Genomic DNA, 24,738 nt, shown 5'->3' with positions numbered 1-24,738 from the left:
GCTTTCATACAAGATGAGTGATAGCTATTTCTGGCTTTTCGATAGCTCTCTTTTTGTTGCAGGTCATATTTCTTGCGCCACTGCCTCTCTAAGTTCTTGCAAGAAGATTTTTCTTTCTTGAGTGCCTCTGTAAACCAGGGGGCCGGGGGACGATGAACTTTCCCTTTACAGCGGGACGGAGGCAGACTGGCGTTCACTGCATCGTTAAGCCATGTTTGTATGGCATCAGCTATATTTTCCATATCACCTTCAAGGGTTGGATGTTCTATGTTCAATGCCCTATTAAGATTTTCTAGATTTAGGTTTTTCCAGTTTCTCCTAAAAGAATCCGGAGGTGTAATAGAGGAGCATTTGGTGGGTTTAAGGGAAATGGAAAAGAGAATGAGAAAATGATCCGACCAGCAGATGGGAGTGGTGTTCATCCATGACAATTCTTTCATATTTGAAATGATGGGATCGAGAAGGTGTCCCGCTCTATGGGTGGGGCCCTTATTTCGTAATGTCAGATCTAAAGTCATGAGGTCATCCATAAGATTTTTACAACTCTTGTTGTCTTCGTCATCCAGATGGAGATTCAAGTCACCAAGTACTGTGAAATTTTGGGTTTTTAAATGGTGAGGCAAAATGAAATTGGCTAAGTTTTCTGGCCAAGTAGGGTTATTAGTAGGAGGTTGGTAAATAAGAAGTCCAGAAAAGGTAAAATTAGGACTAAGAGTAATTTTAAAAGATGCTGCTTCGCAATTAGGAATATCTACGGGTGAGAAGAGGCATACAAAGTCCCTTTTATAGATAATGGCGATCCCACCACCTAATTGGCCAACACGGTCCTTCCTTACAATGGCATAGCTCGGGGGAAGTGCCAGGGCCACATCTGGGCCGGCACTATCATGAAGCCAAGTTTCTGTAAGAAAGATAGCGCAAGGCTTCTCTTCCAACAGAAGGTGGAAAATATCGAGTTTGTGTTGGGGTAGCGAACGGCAGTTCACTAGATAGAATGTAAAATTACTGGGGCGTTCTTGCTGCCGCGGTCGAATTTGGGAGGGGCCTTGAGAAACATCCGGATGCGGCTGATGGTCTGACAAAGAGATAGAGCACTCAGGGCACGTTTTTGTACCAAAGGAAGGAATCAATGTTATGCATTTGTTATGTCTAGTGGGGCGAAGCGCTCTGAGAGCCTCCCCAGATAGTGCCATACCTGCAAGATGTAAGAGCAGAGATTTATGCCCTATGTCCCGGCCTGGCCCGGACGGGCACAGACGGGCTGACTCTGGCTGGACTCCGGTGAAGACAAGGCGCGACCGCTAAGCGCGTCCGCTTTCGCGGAGATCAACTGTTTCCTTTTATGGCGGAGACTAGCGCTCTCTCACCGCGCTGTCCCGCCCTAAGATGGCCGCCACAGATTTTCCTAATGCTCGGTGCCTTGCCCTAGATCGGCAGGTATCGAGCAAGTGAAACACAAATCCTAAGAAGTCTGGGTTTACTTCTGTCTAGCGGTGCGCTAGTAAGTAGATATTTAAAAATAATGATTTTTTAAAAACGAGTGTGCTATCAGTTCAATACAATTTTAAAAACACTTTTCCCATAGGTACAGCTAGGAAATAAACACTGGTGATACTGTGAAGCAGCGTAACAAGCTGCTCGTGTCGCTTGGTGAAGTCTGCAACACACTGTTTTGGGGCTCCTTTTATGGCGGAGACTAGCGCTCTCTCACCGCGCTGTCCCGCCCTAAGATGGCCGCCACAGATTTTCCTAATGCTCGGTGCCTTGCCCTAGATCGGCAGGTATCGAGCAAGTGAAACACAAATCCTAAGAAGTCTGGGTTTACTTCTGTCTAGCGGTGCGCTAGTAAGTAGATATTTAAAAATAATGATTTTTTAAAAACGAGTGTGCTATCAGTTCAATACAATTTTAAAAACACTTTTCCCATAGGTACAGCTAGGAAATAAACACTGGTGATACTGTGAAGCAGCGTAACAAGCTGCTCGTGTCGCTTGGTGAAAGCAAAGGGCTGTTGGGTAATCTATATAGCCGCCGCATACCCTCAGACCTACTTGGGCCCACGCGACATTCTGTACAACTTTGGTATAAGGCGAATAGGGGTCTTAAATGCTCTGGGACGATCACACAGATGACATCGCTGTGGGACTCCTACAGGCTAGGCTTCCCTCGTAACAGTACGGGGTTCCGGAACTGGGATAATATAGGCATTTCAGTGGTGGGTGACCTCTGGAAGGGAGGAAAGATAGTAGACTTCTCCCACCTTCAAACACATTACAAAATGACACAGAAGGAGAGGTTCAGATACCTCCAAATCAGACATGCACTCCAGTCAGTCATACCTGCAGATACCGAGCTACAGGAATCGTCTCCTCTAGAATATAGGCTTCTGACAGAATATATGCCAGATAGGGCCACTTCTTTGACCTACCGGAAGCTGATAAACAACCTTCCTGACATGACGTCCACACTAAGACAGAACTGGTCCAGAGACGTGGGCGACTTTGATGAGTCTGAATGGCAAGAGGCCCTTTCGCCCCCCCTGGTAAACAGCAATACCCTCCAGATTCAAACTGGTTCAGCTCAAAATATTACATCGTACATATTACACTAGAACGACGTTATTCAAGATAGGGTCAACCTCCCATAAATATTGCTTACGACACTGTGGAGACGAGGGGACATTCTATCATACCATATGGGACTGTAAACACATAGCGGCATACTGGACGGCAGTCATGCGTACAATTTCCCAAACTATAAATGTTTCCCTGGTGCCTGAACCCCGTCGTTGTTTGTTGAATGTATGGGAGCCAAACGACCTTAATCATCGACAACAAGATTGGGTAATGTTGGGCATGATGGTGACAAAACGTAACATCGCCTTATTGTGGGGCTCAGAAACACTACCTACCCTCCGTAAGTGGTGCAAGGATATGGATGAAATGATGGTGGCAGAGACGTCAGTGTTTATACATCGTGGGTGCCCCAAGAAATGGGTGAAGATTTGGGGGGCTTGGAATAAGTTTCGTGGTAACATCTGTGAGCCTCCGAACCTTACAGCCGATGATAGTACCTCAGAATGACACAGACTGGACATGTAAAGATTAATAATACTGATGTGTCAATACATGTACTCTTCATGTGTAACTTGGACAATGTGCTAGGTTGCTTTGCTCTCATGATCCACACAATGCATATTATTTCATCTGTATGTATCATTGCCCTATTTGTTCTGTTAATAAAAATATATTTTTTTTAAAAACTGATTTTTAATTTTGAAGTCTATTTCAAACACTTTCCAATGAATTCTGGGTCATAGGTCATTCATCATTTCTTGTTATTCGTTGATTATAACGATTCTTATATTCAAGATACTTCTTGATGTATGTTACAGTTTGGACTGTGATTATCTCACAACCCAATGCATTTCCTATCATTCCAGACCCTTCCTCAGGGGTATCATCATAACAGTCCAACAAGCTGGTGTGATGTACGTTCCCTCTTCTGAACGCACATTGATTAACTCTGTGAAAACAGAGTACATTGTTGGAAACCAGAGTGCACTGCGGTACTATTGTGAGTTAATACATCACAGACCAGCTCCGGTCCCTGTCTCAAAAGACTATGATGCTAACCATTCTGTCATCTTAGGATGGTGGGTTTTTGGAAAGACTGGAACAGTAATCCTTGCATGTTAGTGCGTAATAGACCAGCATCTGTCTCAAAAGACTCGGATGCTGACCCTTCCACCACCATCGGTGGTGTGTGTTAAGTGCATCACCCAACTGCCTTGGTACAGTATTTGCCCTGACATAAAAATAACTCCAGCTCTCTGGGGCGAGCTTAAGGTAGGAGTCAATACCTATATCCCGATGTACCGAGTCCAGAAAGGGTTTGTATCGGTCAGGTTGGAGGGAAGCGGTTGGATTACCTACACTATGTATTTATTTCTTCTCAAAGCTTCAATCATATTCTTCTTCCCACCTTCTGTTGGGGACTGTTCAAGAGTAGGAGTATGTCCGTGCTTACTACTGTGTGCGCGACTGATTTTTTGGAAGTCAATAAAGTGTATCAACCCCTTCTCTATTGACCAGTATTGCTTAGAGCAGGTGGATATGTTACTCTGTACCTATCCCTTCATATGACTAGGTCCAACCATTAAGTGAAGTATTGTTAGAACCTGATCATAATCTATTCAGAGTATTCCACGGAATGTTATAGTTCAGGCCAATTTCATGGCTTCGCAACCTATATACCCATTTTTGTTCCATAAGGAATAGAATTCTGTTTGAAACTCTGGTCGTAGTTGGTGATATGAGTTAAAGAAAGAAAGGGTGATGAGAACCAGTGGTAAAAGCTGTAGCTGAAATCAGGAGTGGATGGACTTGTATAAGGAGGGGTGGAGAGGCTAGAGGCATAGGTAGATGTGGATGTCAGTGTTGGAAGGCAGAAATAGGAGATAGGGGAAAGATGGACATGCAGAGGAGAGACATGTGGGAGGCCGTTGCCAAGAGTAGCAGAAGGGTATGGCATTGAAAGGGATTAATGTTAATCAAATGTAATCATTTTCAATTGGCCAACTTCAGAGAATGAGTTGTCTTTGCCTAGGTTACAAGTCGTAATGACTCACAAACAATAACAGCAGCAAACACTTACCACATGACTCTTGTTCCGAAAGATCTTCAAATGGATCCCCACTGAGTCCAGAAAGATGGTCTCCCACGCACTTGTCAGCAGCAGAATTGACTATAGCAATGTACTCTATGACTGCATTATCCAGAAACTCCTCAAGACACTTCAGAACATCCAGAACGCCTCCGCCAGACTCAACATCCCCACCGCAGCCACATCACAAGGCACCTTAGAGATCTTCACTGGCTCCAAGTCAACAAAAGACAATCACCTTCAAGCTCCTCACACATGCCTCCAAAGCCCAACATGACACGGGACCTGTGTACATCAACCATGCTTCGCATTCCAGGTACCCTCCAGAGACCCCCGATCCACCTAAATGGCCCTGGCAGCATCCCACGTTTCCGCCAGACCACAACCGAAGGAAGATCCTTCTCCTACCTCGCAGCTAAGACCTGGAACACCATGCCTCTCCACCTCAGGCAATCGCTGTCACTGCCTCAATTCAGGAAGGACCTCTATACCTGGCTCTTTGACTGAACCAAAGGACCTTTGAGGGAACAGCAGCTCTCACCCGCCAAGCACCCCAAACCTCTTCTCCTCCCCCCAGCGCATTGAGACCCTTACAGGTGAGTAGCTGCTCTTTCCAAGCTATTGATTGATTGATTGATTGACTGAGCCATCTTTTCAGATCAATTAGTTAAGAGGAAAAAGAGCTGTTTTGACGGAAAAGCTCTTTTCATGGTGGTGGAGTGCTCCCCTGCCCTTAGTGCCCCAATTGCAACGCTTTCTGGATCCATAGTTCTGATTTTTGTTCTCATAAGCCGTCTCCAACATTACAAGGTGAGCCTCTAACCTTTTACACGTAGTCCCTTCCACCCTAAGATACATATTAAAATTGGAGACTTTTAGAGTTGAATCGGCACAGCATACTTTCAATAGGAACCTTAAAATAGCCCTCAAGGCATCCCAATGCACCGTAGCACTTTTACAGGCTTGATCTCCAACGCATCTGAAGTTCTTTTTAAAACATACAACACTGAGAATAAGTTTTGCATTAGATTAGGAATATTGAATCCAATTAAAGTAGTATAAAAAATTTGCAGAAAACCTATTATATAAAACCCGAGCACTATCTACAGTTCCAGTTAGAGCATAGAGTAAAGCGCTGTATCCTTCTTCTACGATTAGGAATTCTCCCTTTAAAAATATACTCCTCCACCTGGAACTCCCTTGAAAATCCCTCAGGAAATTGTGACTTGTGTAATGGTGGAGCACAAGATCTTTTTCACGTATTACTAATCTGTCCAAATCCGATTTTGTTAGAGGCTTGGTGAGGATTTATGAAGGCTATATGCTTAACCCTTTCGCTGCTGATGACGAGCTCAGCTCGTCATCACCCACGGGTGTCGTGTGCTGATGACGAGCTGAGCTCGTCATATCTGCACCAGAATCGCAATTTGCAGCACAGCGCAAAAATCCCCACAGCAGCCATGTGGTTAAGATACAATGCTATTTTAACTCAAGATTTAATTATGGTGGGTAAGTCCCCCCCAAATAAATTTGTTTGCTATAACTAGTTTAATTTTTTAAAGAGTTTTTAAAAACTGTTTTAAGAGCGCACAAATTTAACAGTCTCAAACTCATGTATTTTGTACTTGCCGATCCCAAATTGTTACAACCTGTTTAAGCTTACAATGAGTTTTTAAAGTTGTTTTTAAAAGTACAACTATACCTGTTTTAAATGTAAGTATTTGTATTTGGTGACCCAGTTGAGGTCTGAATCAGATAACATTTAAATTATAGTCAGTATTGTCATGGGCAAACACGGATTATAAATGTGTGCCATGACGTAGGCCTGTCTCACAAATTGAGGCCTTTGTGGACTGGGAGGGTGCCTAAAGCTCTAGCTTAATAGTGGTAAAAGGCTACTGCCTTTGCCAGGAGTTAAACAGCACAAGCTTGGTGTTGGCAGCATACCGGGTAGTGATCAGTAGAAGCAAACAGGACTTTTTTCCTGTGTCACTAGAGTGAGGCCTACTCATGTAAATTTCTGCTACCCTGTGCTCAACTCATTGCTTGCCTACATCATGTTAGTATGTAGTGCTGTGCAGTGTGCGTGTGTGTTGTATGCATATGCTGGGTGTATGTGTGCCTGTTAATGGTACAATACATGTAAGATTCTGGGTTCCATTTCGGGAGACCCAGAGCTAAATGGAGCAGCATGGGGAGGTAACTGTATCCCCAAGACAGATTTGTAGTTTGCGGCATTCTTGTGAGCTGGGTGGGACACACCTCGGAGGAAGGAGAGCCAGGCTCTCCAGTACACTTCAAAGGGTGCTCTTTAATTAAGAGAGGAGCCACTGAAAAAAGGGATCTGTACACATCTCCTAAATGAGACACCTGGGGTAATGTTTTGATACATGTATAACAGTGGCTGACATCCAGTTGTGAAATTCTAATCACTCCCATGGTGTGTGTTGTGGAGCTATAAGATTTGGATTTACCCTGCCGACGCCTCGGTGGACGTGTGCGGAGGACGGCCGGGGGCATTCCGAACAGCGTACCCGTCATGTTTTTCAGCATCGCGGCGGTGAAGAGGTTAATCCTCCTGTGACAGAATGCTTTCTGGAGGACCTGTCCCTGAAGCTTGGAACACCAATGTTTACCTACTTGCCAAGACCAGTGAACCCTGTGAGGAAAAGGAAAGCCCTCGTGGGAGAGAAGTCCAGTAGTGGATCATGGCGACTGGATCCCTAAAGAGAGTTGCTATATGCTATATAAAGAAAGTTATATATAACTGTATAAAGAGTGCTAAACGGCTGCTATATCAATCAGGTTGTTGCCTGTGTGCAGATTCAAGTCGGTGTCCCCATATGCCAGAGGTGGCTGCCATGAAGTTGATGTGAAGTTTGCCATGCCGATTGAACCTACCCCTGTCTGGAATGTGTAAGTGGGCTACCCTGTATACCAAAAGGGGCCAACGTGAAGTATGCTATGATCAGGTCATCACCAATGTGTTCGGTGTGCAAATCACAACCCTGTATTCCAGAGGAGGCTGCTGTGAAGAGGAACCTGCTGCTGTGCTAAACGGGCCATCGCTCGAGAGAGGAGAAGCTCTGGTGACCCTGTGTGCCAGAGGGGGACGGCTGGAGGAAGACAAGGAGTGTAGCCTCGTGGATGCCATTGTTGTGAGGAGAGGCCTCCATGGTGACCCGTGCGGGCCCGAGCCTAAACTGAGGATCGGAACCAGAACATTTTGAAATACACCCACCAGTCCCCCCACCACATACACACACTCCTGTGGGCAAGACCAAAGAACACATACTGTTCCATCTGAGGAACACTGAGAACACGCAGCCAGGGCCCCTACAGAGCCATGTGAGTGAGGCATCTGCTGCAGCTGTCGTGCCCGTGAGACAGACGCTTTTGGAGACTCCAAGCGACCAATCCCTGTTGGTGTGGGTAAGACTGAGTGAAGGGCCAGAAAGCCCTGGGGGAACTTAAATGTAAGATATCACTTCATCTCTGGAATGCTTTTAACTTTTCTAACTGAGTTGGAGTGACACTGCTGAGACTCAGATTGCTAGTGATGCCTAACCTGAATGTTGCCTATAGTGAAAGGAGAATAACCACTACTGCTAGCGAGAAGGAAGTGTGACTCAGAGGTCTGCCATAAAACACGTATGAGAGATGCTCTTCGAGACTCTTGGTGGCCATGGGGGGCCATCCCTGTTGGTTTGGGTAAGACTGAGCGAAGGGCCAAAAGGCCCCAGGGGAGCTTGTCTGTACGATAGCCCTTTGTCCCTGAACACAATTGACTTTTCCAACAGAGTTGGAGACACACTCCTGAGGCTCAAACTGCTAGTGGTGCCTAACCTGAATGTCGCCTATAGTGAACGGGAAATAACCACTACCACTAGTGAGAGGAAAGTGGGACTCAAAGGACTGCAATCAAACACTAGAGCCCTGACCTAAGGGGCTTTGTCTAATGTTTCTGTATGCCGTATTCTACTTTGTTGTCGTATATGAATACTATTTTTTGTCATAAAAGAAAGTATTTGACTGGATCACCTTTTATTGCTGCTATTGAATGTATTTTGAGTTGTAAGCCGTCGTTCACCCCACCCCCATCTCTACCTCCACCCCTGAGAAGCTTTGGACTTCTCAATGTGCACTACCACTGAGAGTCGAGTGGTGATGGGGTACTCAGGATCCATAGTAGGGCGGGCCCTGGAACATCGGGGGTAAAACACCTCAACCCCCATGGTCGGCCCCAGTAGCTCCTGCTTGCCTCAAGGCCCTCTAAACAGAGTTCTGACAGGAGTTTTGGTAGAAAATGAGGAGGTAATGTAGTGTGAACATTGGGATGGTAGATACATTGAGATGGGAGGGAGTTAGGGAGAAGATGGGATGTAAATCTAGAGAAGGCTTGATGCACTTGCAAGGAAACATGTGGTCAGAGGCACAGGAGTATATGTAGGGCGAATGCAGTGGAGAGTTGGTGCATTGGAAGAGAAGAGAGTTGTGTTAGACATTGTTAAAGAGTTGAGTGTGAGCATTGCTATGGGTACATTGAAAGAGGAGACATCAGAAGAGTTGGGAGACTGGTAGAAGATGTTGTCTGAGAGGTAGAGGAGGTGTGTAGTGTATGCTAAGAGGTATGTTTTGGATAAAGAGGAGACAGGGAGGGAAGAAAAACATCTTGAGTAAACTATGGCATAAAGTTCCTTAACATTAACATTTTTTTTCTTTTTCTCTTAGAGTTGGACGGAAGCTCCCAGGAAAACACAAACAACAGTGATCCACCCAGCATCAACTGCTGTTAGCACCCAGGCAGGACACAGAGTTTTGGATTTCACCCAGGGCATGATCACCAATGGGTCTCATTCAGAGCATGTTGGGACTTGTCCACACAACTTTCACATCTCGTTTGAGAGTTCACTGCAGCTTGCTTGTGGTGGTTTATGTGTATGTTTGTGTAAATGCATGTGTATGTGCTAACACAATGCAAGCCCTACGCTTGCGCTTTTTTATAAGCGCTTTAATAGCCGTTGCTGTCTTCAGAAACATGTGCTTCTCTATGTCCCACCATTGTTTGATGTTACTGAGTGTCCTCAGGGACATTACCATAGAGACAAACTGTCTGGGGTGGACATATCCACAGCATGACTACAGCCTACCTCAGGAGAAGAAAAGAAACGAAAGGGCTATCACACATTCACGCCACACATCAATGGAAGTCAGGCACACACACAGATCGTCCCAGATTGTCATCTCTTTAACATGAGGCAACCGCAAGAAAACTAAACCAAAAAGTCAACTAGCCACCTACAATAGGAAATATTGAAGAACTACTAAAACAGGCACTATTAAACCTTTTTCTGAAAGTTGAGGGCTGAGAAATGAATGTACATAATGCTGCCTTCCTCATCTTTAGTCAGGCGCATGGACAGAAATGCTGTCTAAATTCTGCTATACGCCTTTCATCGTCTTCTTATCCTGAATTTTTGATTTTTTTCATTTCCGCTATCCCCTTCGTTTGTTTCCCAGTTTTTGTTTTGGAATGTCATTCATATGTCTTTAGAGTTTTACGAAGTGCTGCAGTTTGCATAACTGAGTTTAGAAATAAAATACTCTTGAGGTTGTGCTGTTTACATACCTCACTTTAGGAATAGTCAGTCTGATCATACCTAGAAGACATTGGCAAATGCAGCGATACATGCTCCCTTGTCCAGCGCTATCTTGTAATCAAGCAGGCAAACTTTCATAAATATCTCAATACTCTACAAATTAAATCCCTTTGGAGTATCCATCATAAAACAAATGAGTTGGAAGATGTACAGTGTACAGCTCTATCCCACAAATGCAGTTAGGATATAAATACTATCTTAAAATTCTAAATTGAAAAAGTGTAGAGGAACATATCTGGAAAATCAGGATTTCGTTTAGCTAAGGCAAAGTCTCACAGCAGTTCATAATATAACAATAATCCTCGCATGTGGGATTTGGTCTGGAGAATATTGCCCTTATGCTTTTTGATACATAAAATCTCAGAGGGATACTGGATGACAGTTATTGTAGGTCTGTAGCTGAGTCAAGCTTCCAATAGTATTATGCTGAAGATCGGCTAAAAGTAAAATATTTGATTTAATGTGAATACTTTTTCGAATACTTAGGCAAAGCCCAGCAATTAAATCTTGCCTTTGTCAAATGCCTCTTCACAAAATACAGAGATTGGCATCTCACACACACATTAAACTCAAACTGTTACTTGATGATTACCTGAGATTTTTGTATTGAATGCCTCATATCAATGGTGCTGGTAAAAGTAAGAAGAACCAAAGAAGCACAGGATGATAATTCTCCAAGAGTCTTTTTATCACTTTCATAAAAAAGGTGTTTGGACTGTTAGTCATTGATTCAACACCTCTCTCTTTGGCTCTAGTCTCAGCTTCGGCTGAACACTTGGCCAATTATTTGGTATTCAACTGAATAATTATATTGATATTCAGAATACCCAGAAATCGATATATATCTACATTACTTTAAAGCCTTGATACGTATTAGAATACAAGGTATTCACACCTTCGCTGCTTCTAACGGCCAACGGAAGTCGCACACACTACCTCCGTAGTGCTGCGCACGTACGGCCCTCCCAATGCACTAAACCGACGCACAATTCCGCCGCGGTTAAAACTTTAGATACTTGACTCGAGAAAATTTAAGAAACTTTCAAGGAAACATTAGAGTATGACTTCTGCACTGATTTTTTTGCTTTTGGTAGAAGGAAAACTAATCTCTTCATGTTTCTCAACTGCTTAAATGAGTAATAGTTGTACAAAAGGGTATCAACTACAGCTGCTCTCTGTGGTTTCCTCGCCTTACATGGGTTATTGCAAACACTTACAGCATTAGCACTATGCAGTTGTATAAAAGGGTACAGAATGACTGTGTTTTCTCTTAAATTGAAATGCGAACCCCTCACAAAGTCATTTTCAATGGACAAAATAATATTACTGATAAACACCAGACATAAAATTAAAATACAAATATAATTGTTGCAAAGACTTCAAATAATTAAACATTCCAATAAATATTAATGTAAACCCCATGAATTGTGAACGAGGATCGTCTAGCTGACCTGAGGCCACAGTTTCATCAATCCTGTACTAAAGCCCAATACATCAGCATTTGATCATAAAATAACTAAAAGTGGATCCCACCTCCATCCAGCAGGTTTGTGCTGCTTTAAACATAGGGAGTCAGCTATCTCTTAGATTGTATTTGTAGACTTGCCCAATCACACAGATGGGTATCATTGACAAAAATGCTGCTTCAGCTGATATGGCAGAATATTGAACATGACTGAGTTTGGAGGGGTTGACGTGCTCTGCAGGAAAATCCATACACTGTTCAATGAGTATTCAAAATACTTTCTATGGCTGTTTCTTTTGAATGTATGACAATACACGCATATATTCACTGTACGGTAGTTTACATCGCGTTCGTTACATCACAAGTCGTTACAACGACTTGCGCTAGAGGTCATGGACTTTGGAATAGTATGATTTACCATTCCAACTCCAGTGTGTGGAACAGTAGGGAAGGTGTTGGAATAGTAAATCATATTATTCCTTAGTTTAGAGCGCCATCCAGCCCAAGTCGTTGTAACGACTTGCGTTGTAATGATCGCATTGTAAAGCTATCGCAGTGTAACGACTGCGTTGTAAAGGTAGTTCTCCGTTTCTTTTCCACTTCTGGCAGTAACGGCCATCTAAGTCAATTTAGTGTGTGAACAGCCACAAACTTATTCCACCAAACCAAAATATTATTTCCTTCAAACCATCCGGACCCTCTCAATGTCTCTTCGCTACAAAATAGAATGTGTGTCTGTTTATCAATATAGTCAACTTACCTTCCATACCCCCACGTCCCTGGTGCTGCACAAACGGGAACAAAATATAAATATATATCTTGTCTGAGAAGTCTGATTTTGCTGGCATAGCCGATATCCAAATTGTGAAAAAACTTTGTCTGCTCCTTAAAAAGTAGTGGGGATGTGGTGCCTGATTCAAGTATGGGTTGAAGGAACATATGCCTTGATCTCACAAACTGTGATGTCACTTTCTGTGCTGCTAGATGGTGATAGCTGCCTGAAAGCGTTACGTCAACGCAGTAAGATACAATAACATTATAAAAGCAGTGTTAGTATGCATACTAGAATAGGCCATGGCGAGCTGAACCATCTTTAGACAACCGAAGATCACCAGTACGTGCCTTGATCTCTCTTGTCACTCCTTGAAGCTCCCTGGCACATGTCATCACAAGATTATGGAGTTCACAAAGCCAAGCTACCTTGCAATTCTCACATTCAATGTGAAGCACTAGTGTATGGAGAGACACTATATCAAAGTCAGAGACAGTGAATGACTATTGCAGTGACTTTGGACAACTGTACACACTGTTTCTCTAAAAACATTGATAGGGTGGCATTTGATTTAAACCCAAAATACACATTGTCTGTTTCTTTCAGACAGCCGCGATGCTGCTTGTGAATTTGGAGCAAGGTTGCCAGGTCACACTATGTCTAAAAACACAGTTTTCACAATCTTTGCTTTTAGATGTGTTCGTTCAATTAGCTCACTTGAAGTGAAGCAAGACTGCAATTTTCAGAATGTACTGATTGATAAAAGAGAAGACCAGGAGGAAGATCAGTATCCTGCCAATGTGCAGTGATCTGGCAATCATATCATGAGAAGAAAAGGCTGCTGGTCTTTTATACACGTGCCTGTTCTTTGAGTCACGTTCCTTGCTCATATCTCAACCACTTCTTAGTCCACGCACAAGAATTAAGGAGCATTTTTCTCAAGTAGTATCAGTGTCGGTTAGCAAGTAAACTTACAGACCACACATCTGGCAGATACAATGGTGCCTTTGCTCAAGTGGTCGAAGGAGGCCTGTCATTCTTGTTTGAATCCATACTAATGCTTTGAATCCTGGTTGATGGATCACTGATACTTTCTGTCGCAAATTATATAAAGTGGCCCAAGCCTACGACTTGTGAGATACAATTCTATGACAACGTTTTAACAGGCCATCAATCTGAAATCGCAAACCTTTGCCACAAGACTAGTCATTTCACAGTCTCACACTACATCACACCAGCAAGGGGCAGTGATACCTTCAGCGTTTCCTTTTGCCACCTGGGTGTACTGTACTGGGTTGTTTGTTGCCATGCTGTACACGTAACGGGCAGCAATAGTAGAGAGTGACTGATGTTTTCAAGGAGTGCCAGAAGAGGTATTGGAGAAAAATGTGGTTCAAAGGAAATAGATGCGCGCAAAGATAGAGGCAACAGGCATAAGTTCACAGAAGGACAGAGATGGGTAAAGTATAGAGGGAGTAGGGAGGGCGACCGAAGGTGGGGTGTGCAGGACGAGGAAATGGGGAAGTGCAGTGAAAATGAAGCGCTAAAATCAGACCCTATATATAATAATTAAGATGAAGTACTTGTGCAAATGAAATAAGATATAAGAGATTGTTATCATAAGATGGAAGAGTTTAGGAGATCATGCGGAAGGCTAGTGACTGGAATTAAAGGACGACCAAAGACATGAGAAAAAGGGCACTGGGGAAATAAAGACTTTGATGTATATGAATAAGAAGTATGTTGAACATCACTTTAGAGTTATTAGAATTATAAAAAGGGGAACAACACTTGAAGTTGACAAAGGACAGGATAGGGAATAAAGGAAACAGCACGGGGAGTGGGCACGGGATAGAATTGGGACTAGAGGAAAAGAGATGTGGAAGAGGACTCTAAGATCAGAGTGGTCAAAGGAGGAAACTTGAAGTGGGAGCTATAAAATAAACAAGGATATGTGGAATCACATGAGCAAGTTTAATGTTTTTTAGATGTTAATTGCAGAGTATTTTATTATTGTAATCTTTAATTTGAATCTTGCTTAAATCATGTGTTGTTGAGTGTCGTTTCTAAATGAAGTGTCCACCGTGCCCTGAAATCACTGCCTTAAAAAATAGGAGGGCGTCTTCTCTGCGAAAAAGGAAGAACTCAACTGTGGTTACTTTTGTAAAGCATTTTGTGACCTTGCTGGAAAAGGTGCTAACTTTTTTCAATAAATACTATATCCTGATATTTCTGTGTGAAAGTGTTTTCTTATACGTGCTTGTTCGCGACACACAGAGCTACTCAAGCCATCAGAACAGAGAATAGCATTTTGTTGGAATTCTGAATGATGCTCGGAAGCGTTGAGTTCACCGCTCCTCTTTATTTGGTGGTATTGTATACTAAAATCAAAAAGAAATCCCTTGTGCGGTTAAGGGTGGATAGTAATAAGATAAACTGGAGATCTGTAGGGAAGGAGGACACTACTTGTACTGAAGGAAAGAACTCCACCTCTGTGTTCCTTATCATCTCACCTGTTGGCCCAGAGCGAGCAAAATAATCCAGATGTCCCAATGTTTATTCTTGCCATGGTATCTTGAAAGGAAGGAGTGAGGTAAGGAACAGGGCCAGATTACCTAGCTTTGAGAGCAGAAAATGATAGAAAAGGGAAGGGTGAATCCAAAGTATAGTTAGAACAGGTAAACCCTTGCAACTTACCCTCTTGTCAGGCACTGGAGTATAAGAAAATGCTCTCCTATACAGGAAGACTTGTATGAAGTATTTCTGGGTCAAGGGTGCCATTGTAAGTGAACTGCCATATTACAATAGGCTCGCCAGAAATATACACCTTTTGAAGCCAGAATATGGAGTAACATTCCCAGACAGTGTAGTGTGGCATCTGATGAGCACCATGGACAGTATCCACCATTTGATTTATTCAGAGGAACAGGTCCGCGCCTTCATTCCTCAGCGTGGCGATCCAGAGTGAGGCAGCGGATCAGAGATCCATGTCACAATCCAGAACGCCATGAGGAATTACATTGTGGGACCCCAAACTTATCATCATGCAGAAGCATTACTATTTGCAATAATGTAAATATGGGGAAATAAAGAAACAATGAACAATAAAAACTGTCAAATAGAAATTGTGCATACTGCATCACCTTCCCTTTTTAAAACAAACAAGCTAAAACCATTTCCCCAAACTAAGACAATGTAGTCTATAAATATAGATAGTAGAGATGAAGTAAATCCATTGCTGATATATGATATGGGTTAACCAGGAACAAACATAGACGTGTCACTCGTACTGTTTTGAGAAGCAACATCTGTTGAAGTTCTTTCGGACAACAAAGATACTGATGTCTCCTCATGACAAATGTTCTTCAACATAAGACGAGCTTGCTCAGAAGAAACATGATCCACCATCCATTGCCCTCCAAAGTAACCGCAAACGTATAGCCAGATGCACATAAAACTGGTCGTAATTGACTGGTTGCAATTTGTGACCATTATTTTTGTGATCATTGTTTTATTTTGGGAACAGTTCTATGAGATAATAGGTTGGTTCGCAAAAAAAGGGATTCGTAGTGGGATGCAAGTCGACCTACCTGAACATTAATGTGGTAGGTAGCACTTTCCACTTCTGGCAGTAACGGCCATCTAAGTCAATTTAGTGTGTGAACAGCCACAAACTTATTCCACCAAACCAAAATATTATTTCCTTCAAACCATCCGGACCCTCTCAATGTCTCTTCGCTACAAAATAGAATGTGTGTCTGTTTATCAATATAGTCAACTTACCTTCCATACCCCCACGTCCCTGGTGCTGCACAAACGGGAACAAAATATAAATATATATCTTGTCTGAGAAGTCTGATTTTGCTGGCATAGCCGATATCCAAATTGTGAAAAAACTTTGTCTGCTCCTTAAAAAGTAGTGGGGATGTGGTGCCTGATTCAAGTATGGGTTGAAGGAACATATGCCTTGATCTCACAAACTGTGATGTCACTTTCTGTGCTGCTAGATGGTGATAGCTGCCTGAAAGCGTTACGTCAACGCAGTAAGATACAATAACATTATAAAAGCAGTGTTAGTATGCATACTAGAATAGGCCATGGCGAGCTGAACCATCTTTAGACAACCGAAGATCACCAGTACGTGCCTTGATCTCTCTTGTCACTCCTTGAAGCTCCCTGGCACATGTCATCACAAGATTATGGAGTTCACAAAGCCAAGCTACCTTGCAATTCTCACATTCAATGTGAAGCACTAGTGTATGGAGAGACACTATATCAAAGTCAGAGACAGTGAATGACTATTGCAGTGACTTTGGACAACTGTACACACTGTTTCTCTAAAAACATTGATAGGGTGGCATTTGATTTAAACCCAAAATACACATTGTCTGTTTCTTTCAGACAGCCGTGATGCTGCTTGTGAATTTGGAGCAAGGTTGCCAGGTCACACTATGTCTAAAAACACAGTTTTCACAATCTTTGCTTTTAGATGTGTTCGTTCAATTAGCTCACTTGAAGTGAAGCAAGACTGCAATTTTCAGAATGTACTGATTGATAAAAGAGAAGACCAGGAGGAAGATCAGTATCCTGCCAATGTGCAGTGATCTGGCAATCATATCATGAGAAGAAAAGGCTGCTGGTCTTTTATACACGTGCCTGTTCTTTGAGTCACGTTCCTTGCTCATATCTCAACCACTTCTTAGTCCACGCACAAGAATTAAGGAGCATTTTTCTCAAGTAGTATCAGTGTCGGTTAGCAAGTAAACTTACAGACCACACATCTGGCAGATACAATGGTGCCTTTGCTCAAGTGGTCGAAGGAGGCCTGTCATTCTTGTTTGAATCCATACTAATGCTTTGAATCCTGGTTGATGGATCACTGATACTTTCTGTCGCAAATTATATAAAGTGGCCCAAGCCTACGACTTGTGAGATACAATTCTATGACAACGTTTTAACAGGCCATCAATCTGAAATCGCAAACCTTTGCCACAAGACTAGTCATTTCACAGTCTCACACTACATCACACCAGCAAGGGGCAGTGATACCTTCAGCGTTTCCTTTTGCCACCTGGGTGTACTGTACTGGGTTGTTTGTTGCCATGCTGTACACGTAACGGGCAGCAATAGTAGAGAGTGACTGATGTTTTCAAGGAGTGCCAGAAGAGGTATTGGAGAAAAATGTGGTTCAAAGGAAATAGATGCGCGCAAAGATAGAGGCAACAGGCATAAGTTCACAGAAGGACAGAGATGGGTAAAGTATAGAGGGAGTAGGGAGGGCGACCGAAGGTGGGGTGTGCAGGACGAGGAAATGGGGAAGTGCAGTGAAAATGAAGCGCTAAAATCAGACCCTATATATAATAATTAAGATGAAGTACTTGTGCAAATGAAATAAGATATAAGAGATTGTTATCATAAGATGGAAGAGTTTAGGAGATCATGCGGAAGGCTAGTGACTGGAATTAAAGGACGACCAAAGACATGAGAAAAAGGGCACTGGGGAAATAAAGACTTTGATGTATATGAATAAGAAGTATGTTGAACATCACTTTAGAGTTATTAGAATTATAAAAAGGGGAACAACACTTGAAGTTGACAAAGGACAGGATAGGGAATAAAGGAAACAGCACGGGGAGTGGGCACGGGATAGAATTGGGACTAGAGGAAAAGAGATGTGGAAGAGGACTCTAAGATCAGAGTGGTCAAAGGAGGAAACTTGAAGTGGGAGCTATAAAATAAACAAGGATATGTGGAATCACATGAGCAAGTTTAATGTTTTTTAGATGTTAATTGCAGAGTATTTTATTATTGTAATCTTTAATTTGAATCTTGCTTAAATCATGTGTTGTTGAGTGTCGTTTCTAAATGAAGTGTCCACCGTGCCCTGAAATCACTGCCTTAAAAAATAGGAGGGCGTCTTCTCTGCGAAAAAGGAAGAACTCAACTGTGGTTACTTTTGTAAAGCATTTTGTGACCTTGCTGGAAAAGGTGCTAACTTTTTTCAATAAATACTATATCCTGATATTTCTGTGTGAAAGTGTTTTCTTATACGTGCTTGTTCGCGACACACAGAGCTACTCAAGCCATCAGAACAGAGAATAGCATTTTGTTGGAATTCTGAATGATGCTCGGAAGCGTTGAGTTCACCGCTCCTCTTTATTTGGTGGTATTGTATACTAAAATCAAAAAGAAATCCCTTGTGCGGTTAAGGGTGGATAGTAATAAGATAAACTGGAGATCTGTAGGGAAGGAGGACACTACTTGTACTGAAGGAAAGAACTCCACCTCTGTGTTCCTTATCATCTCACCTGTTGGCCCAGAGCGAGCAAAATAATCCAGATGTCCCAATGTTTATTCTTGCCATGGTATCTTGAAAGGAAGGAGTGAGGTAAGGAACAGGGCCAGATTACCTAGCTTTGAGAGCAGAAAATGATAGAAAAGGGAAGGGTGAATCCAAAGTATAGTTAGAACAGGTAAACCCTTGCAACTTACCCTCTTGTCAGGCACTGGAGTATAAGAAAATGCTCTCCTATACAGGAAGACTTGTATGAAGTATTTCTGGGTCAAGGGTGCCATTGTAAGTGAACTGCCATATTACAATAGGCTCGCCAGAAATATACACCTTTTGAAGCCAGAATATGGAGTAACATTCCCAGACAGTGTAGTGTGGCATCTGATGAGCACCATGGACAGTATCCACCATTTGATTTATTCAGAGGAACAGGTCCGCGCCTTCATTCCTCAGCGTGGCGATCCAGAGTGAGGCAGCGGATCAGAGATCCATGTCACAATCCAGAACGCCATGAGGAATTACATTGTGGGACCCCAAACTTATCATCATGCAGAAGCATTACTATTTGCAATAATGTAAATATGGGGAAATAAAGAAACAATGAACAATAAAAACTGTCAAATAGAAATTGTGCATACTGCATCACCTTCCCTTTTTAAAACAAACAAGCTAAAACCATTTCCCCAAACTAAGACAATGTAGTCTATAAATATAGATAGTAGAGATGAAGTAAATCCATTGCTGATATATGATATGGGTTAACCAGGAACAAACATAGACGTGTCACTCGTACTGTTTTGAGAAGCAACATCTGTTGAAGTTCTTTCGGACAACAAAGATACTGATGTCTCCTCATGACAAATGTTCTTCAACATAAGACGAGCTTGCTCAGAAGAAACATGATCCACCATCCATTGCCCTCCAAAGTAACCGCAAACGTATAGCCAGATGCACATAAAACTGGTCGTAATTGACTGGTTGCAATTTGTGACCATTATTTTTGTGATCATTGTTTTATTTTGGGAACAGTTCTATGAGATAATAGGTTGGTTCGCAAAAAAAGGGATTCGTAGTGGGATGCAAGTCGACCTACCTGAACATTAATGTGGTAGGTAGCAAATAGCAACCCACTAGGAATCTTCGCCATCACAGTGATGGTGGCCTGCATTGGTCAACCGACCACCATATCTGTGATTGCTTTTAAATAAAGCAACTTGATTGTTTTTAAATGCAACATGTTACCAATTCACTAAATGTGTACAAGACATTTATCAGTCACAAATCCTGTGATTTCGTGAATTGCAGACTTAGGGCACGCTAAATAGCTTCATACATCTAGCCCCTGTGTACCTTAACTCATGCAAAATATTAAGACTCTCCTTTAGCTACTCATAGGTTTTTCATTAAACAGTGGGTATCAAATCTACCTCTTTCAGATTATTTTTACAATCAACATACCTCCTACAATACTTTTGTTTCAACAATACTTTTGTTTAAATTGCACCTTCCTCCGGACATCTACATCCAAACTTGCAGAACGCTCACGTTTACTAGATTCAAGCCGGCTTCAATATGGACCCCGGATAACCCCCCTCTCAGGAGGGGGAAAGGTGGCACACCATTAGTACTGTGCGACATTGAATTGTAACTCTAAACCTTCTCTAAACACACACAATCTGTTGGATAAAACAGTCTGAATGCCCTCTTTCAAGAAGTGATTTGGCCTCTAAACTAACCCATTAAAGGAAAGACTATAGAGCTATTGTTTTAGATGTTTCAAGCCATGCACGCCCATAAACTGCACCATGTCTGAAGAGGGGAGATGTATGCTATTGCCTATGCAGAGAATTCTCTCCAAATGATATACATTGTGGAGCTGCTTTGACAAAAGAGAAGCACAACCACTTTGAATAATACTCAACAGCAACAATAAGGTACTTGTGATTAAGCAGATTATAGGGAGCTAGCAAAATCTAACCTACTTTTGCCATGGACAACAGGTCAAGGCACAGTATATATGAGTTCTGCATTGTCTTTCAACGTATGCCTGAGATAAGACATTACAACCATCAACACATATCCTAACCTGGCCATCTATGGAGGGCCATTTGAAGTGGAGATAGATTGCTTACCTAGAAACAGCAAAGGCGAGGTTTAGTTGCATCTTGACCCCATAGTTGCTCATTCCAAAAAGAAAAGAAAACACAAGCGAGAGAGAAACAGGAAGTGTGGTGCCTGGCAAATGGAGATGCAGAAAGGGGAAAAGGACACATAGGAAAGAGAGATAAAAAGGAATGTAAAGAGAGATAAAAGACTTAGGGCCATATGTATCAAGCAAAATTGCGATCGCAAATGCCGAAATTCGCTGAATTTCGGCCTTTTCACGATCGCAATTTTGCTAAATGGTATGTATGAGGGCAAATCTGCGTGCAAAATAAGTAATTGCACAATTTGCGATTCCTTATTTTGCAATTGCAGTTAAGGAATGACAAATTTTATGACTCCTTAAGTGCAATGTAAGAAGCACCATAAAAGTGCAATGTGGCCTTAAGGAATTGCAAATTACCAACAACCTCAAGTTCTTTGAAAAATTCACGTTTTTGCATTTTTCAAAGTGCAATGTGAAGCACATACATGCCCATAGGGCATGTATGTGCGCCACATGTGCACCCATGCTTATTTCAGGGGTGCAACAGGGTGTCCTTTTGACACCCTTGCACCCTTGAAATTGCATTCTCAATTTGCGATCCTCTAATGGCTAATCGCAAATTGAGAATGTCTTCCCCTTCATTCCTATGGGCCTCTAGGCCCATAGGAATGAATGGGGAGGTATTCCTTAATTTTGAATCGCAATTAAGGAATATGTAGGATTCGCAAAATGTATTGCAAATCCTACATACGTAGCATTTTGCGATTCTCAAATAGCGATTCACAAAAAATCGCTATTGGAGAATCGCAAAAGAGGATTTTGATACATATGGCCCTTAGGGCCTCATTACGATGCGGTTCGGACTGCAACCGACAGCTTGTCGGTTGCAGTCCGAAGCACATCTACTGCTGCCGTTCAACCAATGCATTAGAATGCGTGCGGTTGGAGGCAGGAGTTGGAGGGACCGACCAACACAATCCGACGGGCTCATGGAGCCGGTCTGTTGGTCGGAAACTCCTCATAATCCCTTAAGGACGGTGTTTCCGCTCTCCGGATAATGATGATCGTTTCTGACAGCCTTTCCATGCCGACCTTTCCAACATGGAAAGGTTGTTAGAAAGCAACTTTGGGGCCCCTAGCAGGGCCCCCTTCCCCCGGCCTTCTACCTGTGGCCCTGGGGGTGGGGACCTATGGGCCCCCTAAACATTACCTGCATCGTGTGGCAGGCACCTTATGGTGTTTAAAACTTATTTTTTTCAATGGGAGCTGCACAAGTTCCCCTTGAAAAATGGAAGTTTGCGACCGCACCAGGTGCTACATATGAAACTCTTAATGTTTGTCTACATTCTGTTTCCCTGAATCCTAAAACTTTCTGTGCCTTGTGCAAATATTTTCTTTTAAACATTAGACATTTTAATATACACAATATACAAGTTTAAAATTGATCAAAAACATTTGTTGTTCCATGTAAATTATGCCTCCCGAAGTTAGAGTACTATTCTGTGTTAAGTTCGGTAGAGCCCTCTACCGCAGAGTCAACCGTCCTGTTGTCCTTTTCTAGGCAGGGTACTGGGTTACATTTCAGAGCATGTACATGAACCAGAAGGAACTTTATTAGTAGGCAGTTCAAACAAGTGTTAGTTGGGTTTAGGGTTGCCATGATAGCCAATCTGCATGTTCTTATGCATCGGTCGTTCATGGCTCTTTTTAGGAAGATGCCTTGTGCATGAGCTAAATTCGGGCAAATGCAAACAAAGATGTATGAAGTCCACCTTACTGCTCCCACATAGTCTGCAAACTTTGGGTCCATCATGGACCCAGGTTGGCTGGTCCATGGCAGATGGAAGTTTTCCCAGGCGTAGCACCATAAGCTGTTGTTTTCTGTGGACCGGAAATGTAATTGTTAGATATGAAGCTGGAGTAAGTGTTTTATATTTGGATATAACCATCCAAGCGTGTTTTCTTGTACTGAAGGTGATTTTGTCAGCTTGAAGTGAATGGAATTTTGCTGACTTATTTATGGCTTGCTTGAAGGCCGGGTAGGGCAGATTAGTTTCCCCGAGGTTTCTTGTGCAGGTGTTTTTTAAGGCTTTATTTAAAAATTGATTGTATGGGGACTTTGCGTCAGTTTGTATTTCGTCCCACAAGGCTTTGTGCAATTCTGACACTGCTGTATACTGTTTCAAGCTATACCAATGCTTGATAGTTGCATACTTCCTTACCAGTGTTTCGTTTAGTACTCCAAATTCTAATCTGGTCTGTGCTGGTAAGCACCCTGGTTGATTTGGAAGGTTGATTTGTAGATAGCCGTCTGTACTTTGTTCAGCAGGTCCGCATCTTTCCCATGGAGGGCAATGCTGCCATTTGACAGCGTCGTGAGCACCTTAGCTTTTATTGTTGCCAGTAGGGGTTTGTATGATGGCCCCTTAAGCTTTTTTTCTAGAGACCTGAAGGCAAACGAAAGGGCGTTTGCTCTCTGGACAATGTAGGTTTTTTGCTGCTGGTGGTTGTGTTGATTGTCAAAGTAAAAGCCCAAGTACTTATAATTAGGCACAGCTTCTATCTTTTTTCCCTCCAATTGGGCATGTTGATTGACTGTCCGTCATGTGGTGATGAGCATTGTTTTGCTTTTTGTGGTGTTTATCTCCAGGTTGTTATTGGTTATAAATTCCGCCAATCCCTCAAGTGACCTTTGAAGGCCGATCTTAGTTAGACTCATCAGTACAATGTCGTCTGCATAGGATAAATGAGTTAGAGGTAAAGAGCCTAGTTTGGGTGGATGGGATAAAATCTTGTTAAGGCTTGGTGCTAGGTCTGCCATAAAAATATTGAAGAAATGCTGGGCCAGAACACAGCCTTGCTTAAGCCCTTTACTGGTTTTGATTTTTCTTGAAAGCCGTGCCCCGTCCCACAATTTTACATCCATCCATGTGTTGGAATAAAGGAGCAGGATTTCTCTGAATGTTTTTTCCGGAATATTCCAACTGCGCAGTTTAATCCATAAGATACTGCGATCTACGCTTTCAAAGGCCGCCTTTAGGTCAATGAAACAGAGATGCAGCTGCTGTTTCCTTCGTAAGTATTTGTCGGCTAGCACTGAGAGTGATAAGATGTTTGTCATTGTCCCGCTCCCCTTCCAGAAGCCTGTTTGATTTGGCGGGATTCTCTTTGTGCCATCAGACCAGCTGATCAGATCTTCAAGGAGTAGGGATGCATAATACTTCACATCCACATCCAGGAGAGCGATCAGTCTATAATTTGCTGGAGATGTTCTGTCTCCTCCTTTGAAGATAGGTGAAATTATTGATCCTTGCCAGCTTGATGGAATTTGATTTTCACTTTCTACCTCATCGAATAGTTTTTTTAAACTTCCACTCCAGAAGTCCGGGTCAGCTTTAAAAACTATTGGGGGGATGCCGTTCGGGCCTGGAGCTCCACTGCCGCGGCTCTTCCATAGTATTCTTCTTATGTCTTCCTCGCAGAAACCTGGATGTCTGAGCGTGTCTGCTGTCTCATTGCTCTCCAAGGATTGTGCATCTTCTCGATGGGACATTGATGACCGTTGACCCGCATCTGGTGGTTGATTTGCACTGCATTCTTCCTTCGGGTATACTACATTTGTACAGGAAGTTATATGTTTGCCACTTGTTATGGTGCTCATTATTCTTTGTATGGCCTTTTTGTTGTTATTTTGTTGTTCTGAGCATGTATTGGGCAGATCTTGTGTTACATTCG

General features: G+C 42.6%; 1 protein-coding gene across 2 annotated transcripts in view; it reads left to right on the top strand.

The window, feature by feature from the left end:
- The window catches only part of RAB36 (RAB36, member RAS oncogene family), a 133,816-nt gene extending 119,028 nt beyond the window's left edge, over positions 1–14,788 (top strand). Inside the window, exons 11-12 of one of the 2 annotated variants that reach the window (XR_015300875.1) lie at positions 9,397–12,142; positions 12,298–14,788. Coding sequence is in view for 1 of the 2 variants with exons in the window: in XM_086942802.1 (XP_086798928.1) it covers positions 9,397–9,461 (65 nt within the window). In the remaining variant the exon portion in view is untranslated. Of the gene's footprint in view, positions 1–9,396; positions 12,143–12,297 lie in introns of those variants that run through there. The other variant, XM_086942802.1, reaches the window with a different exon arrangement.
- The last annotated feature ends 9,950 nt before the right edge of the window (positions 14,789–24,738 follow it).

This window comes from Lissotriton vulgaris, chromosome 11 (assembly GCF_964263255.1).
Source record: "Lissotriton vulgaris chromosome 11, aLisVul1.2, whole genome shotgun sequence".
NCBI classification, from domain to species: Eukaryota; Metazoa; Chordata; class Amphibia; order Caudata; family Salamandridae; genus Lissotriton; species Lissotriton vulgaris.
The sequence above is the reverse complement of the archived record's forward strand: the minus strand, read 5'-3'. Positions and strand labels throughout refer to the sequence as shown.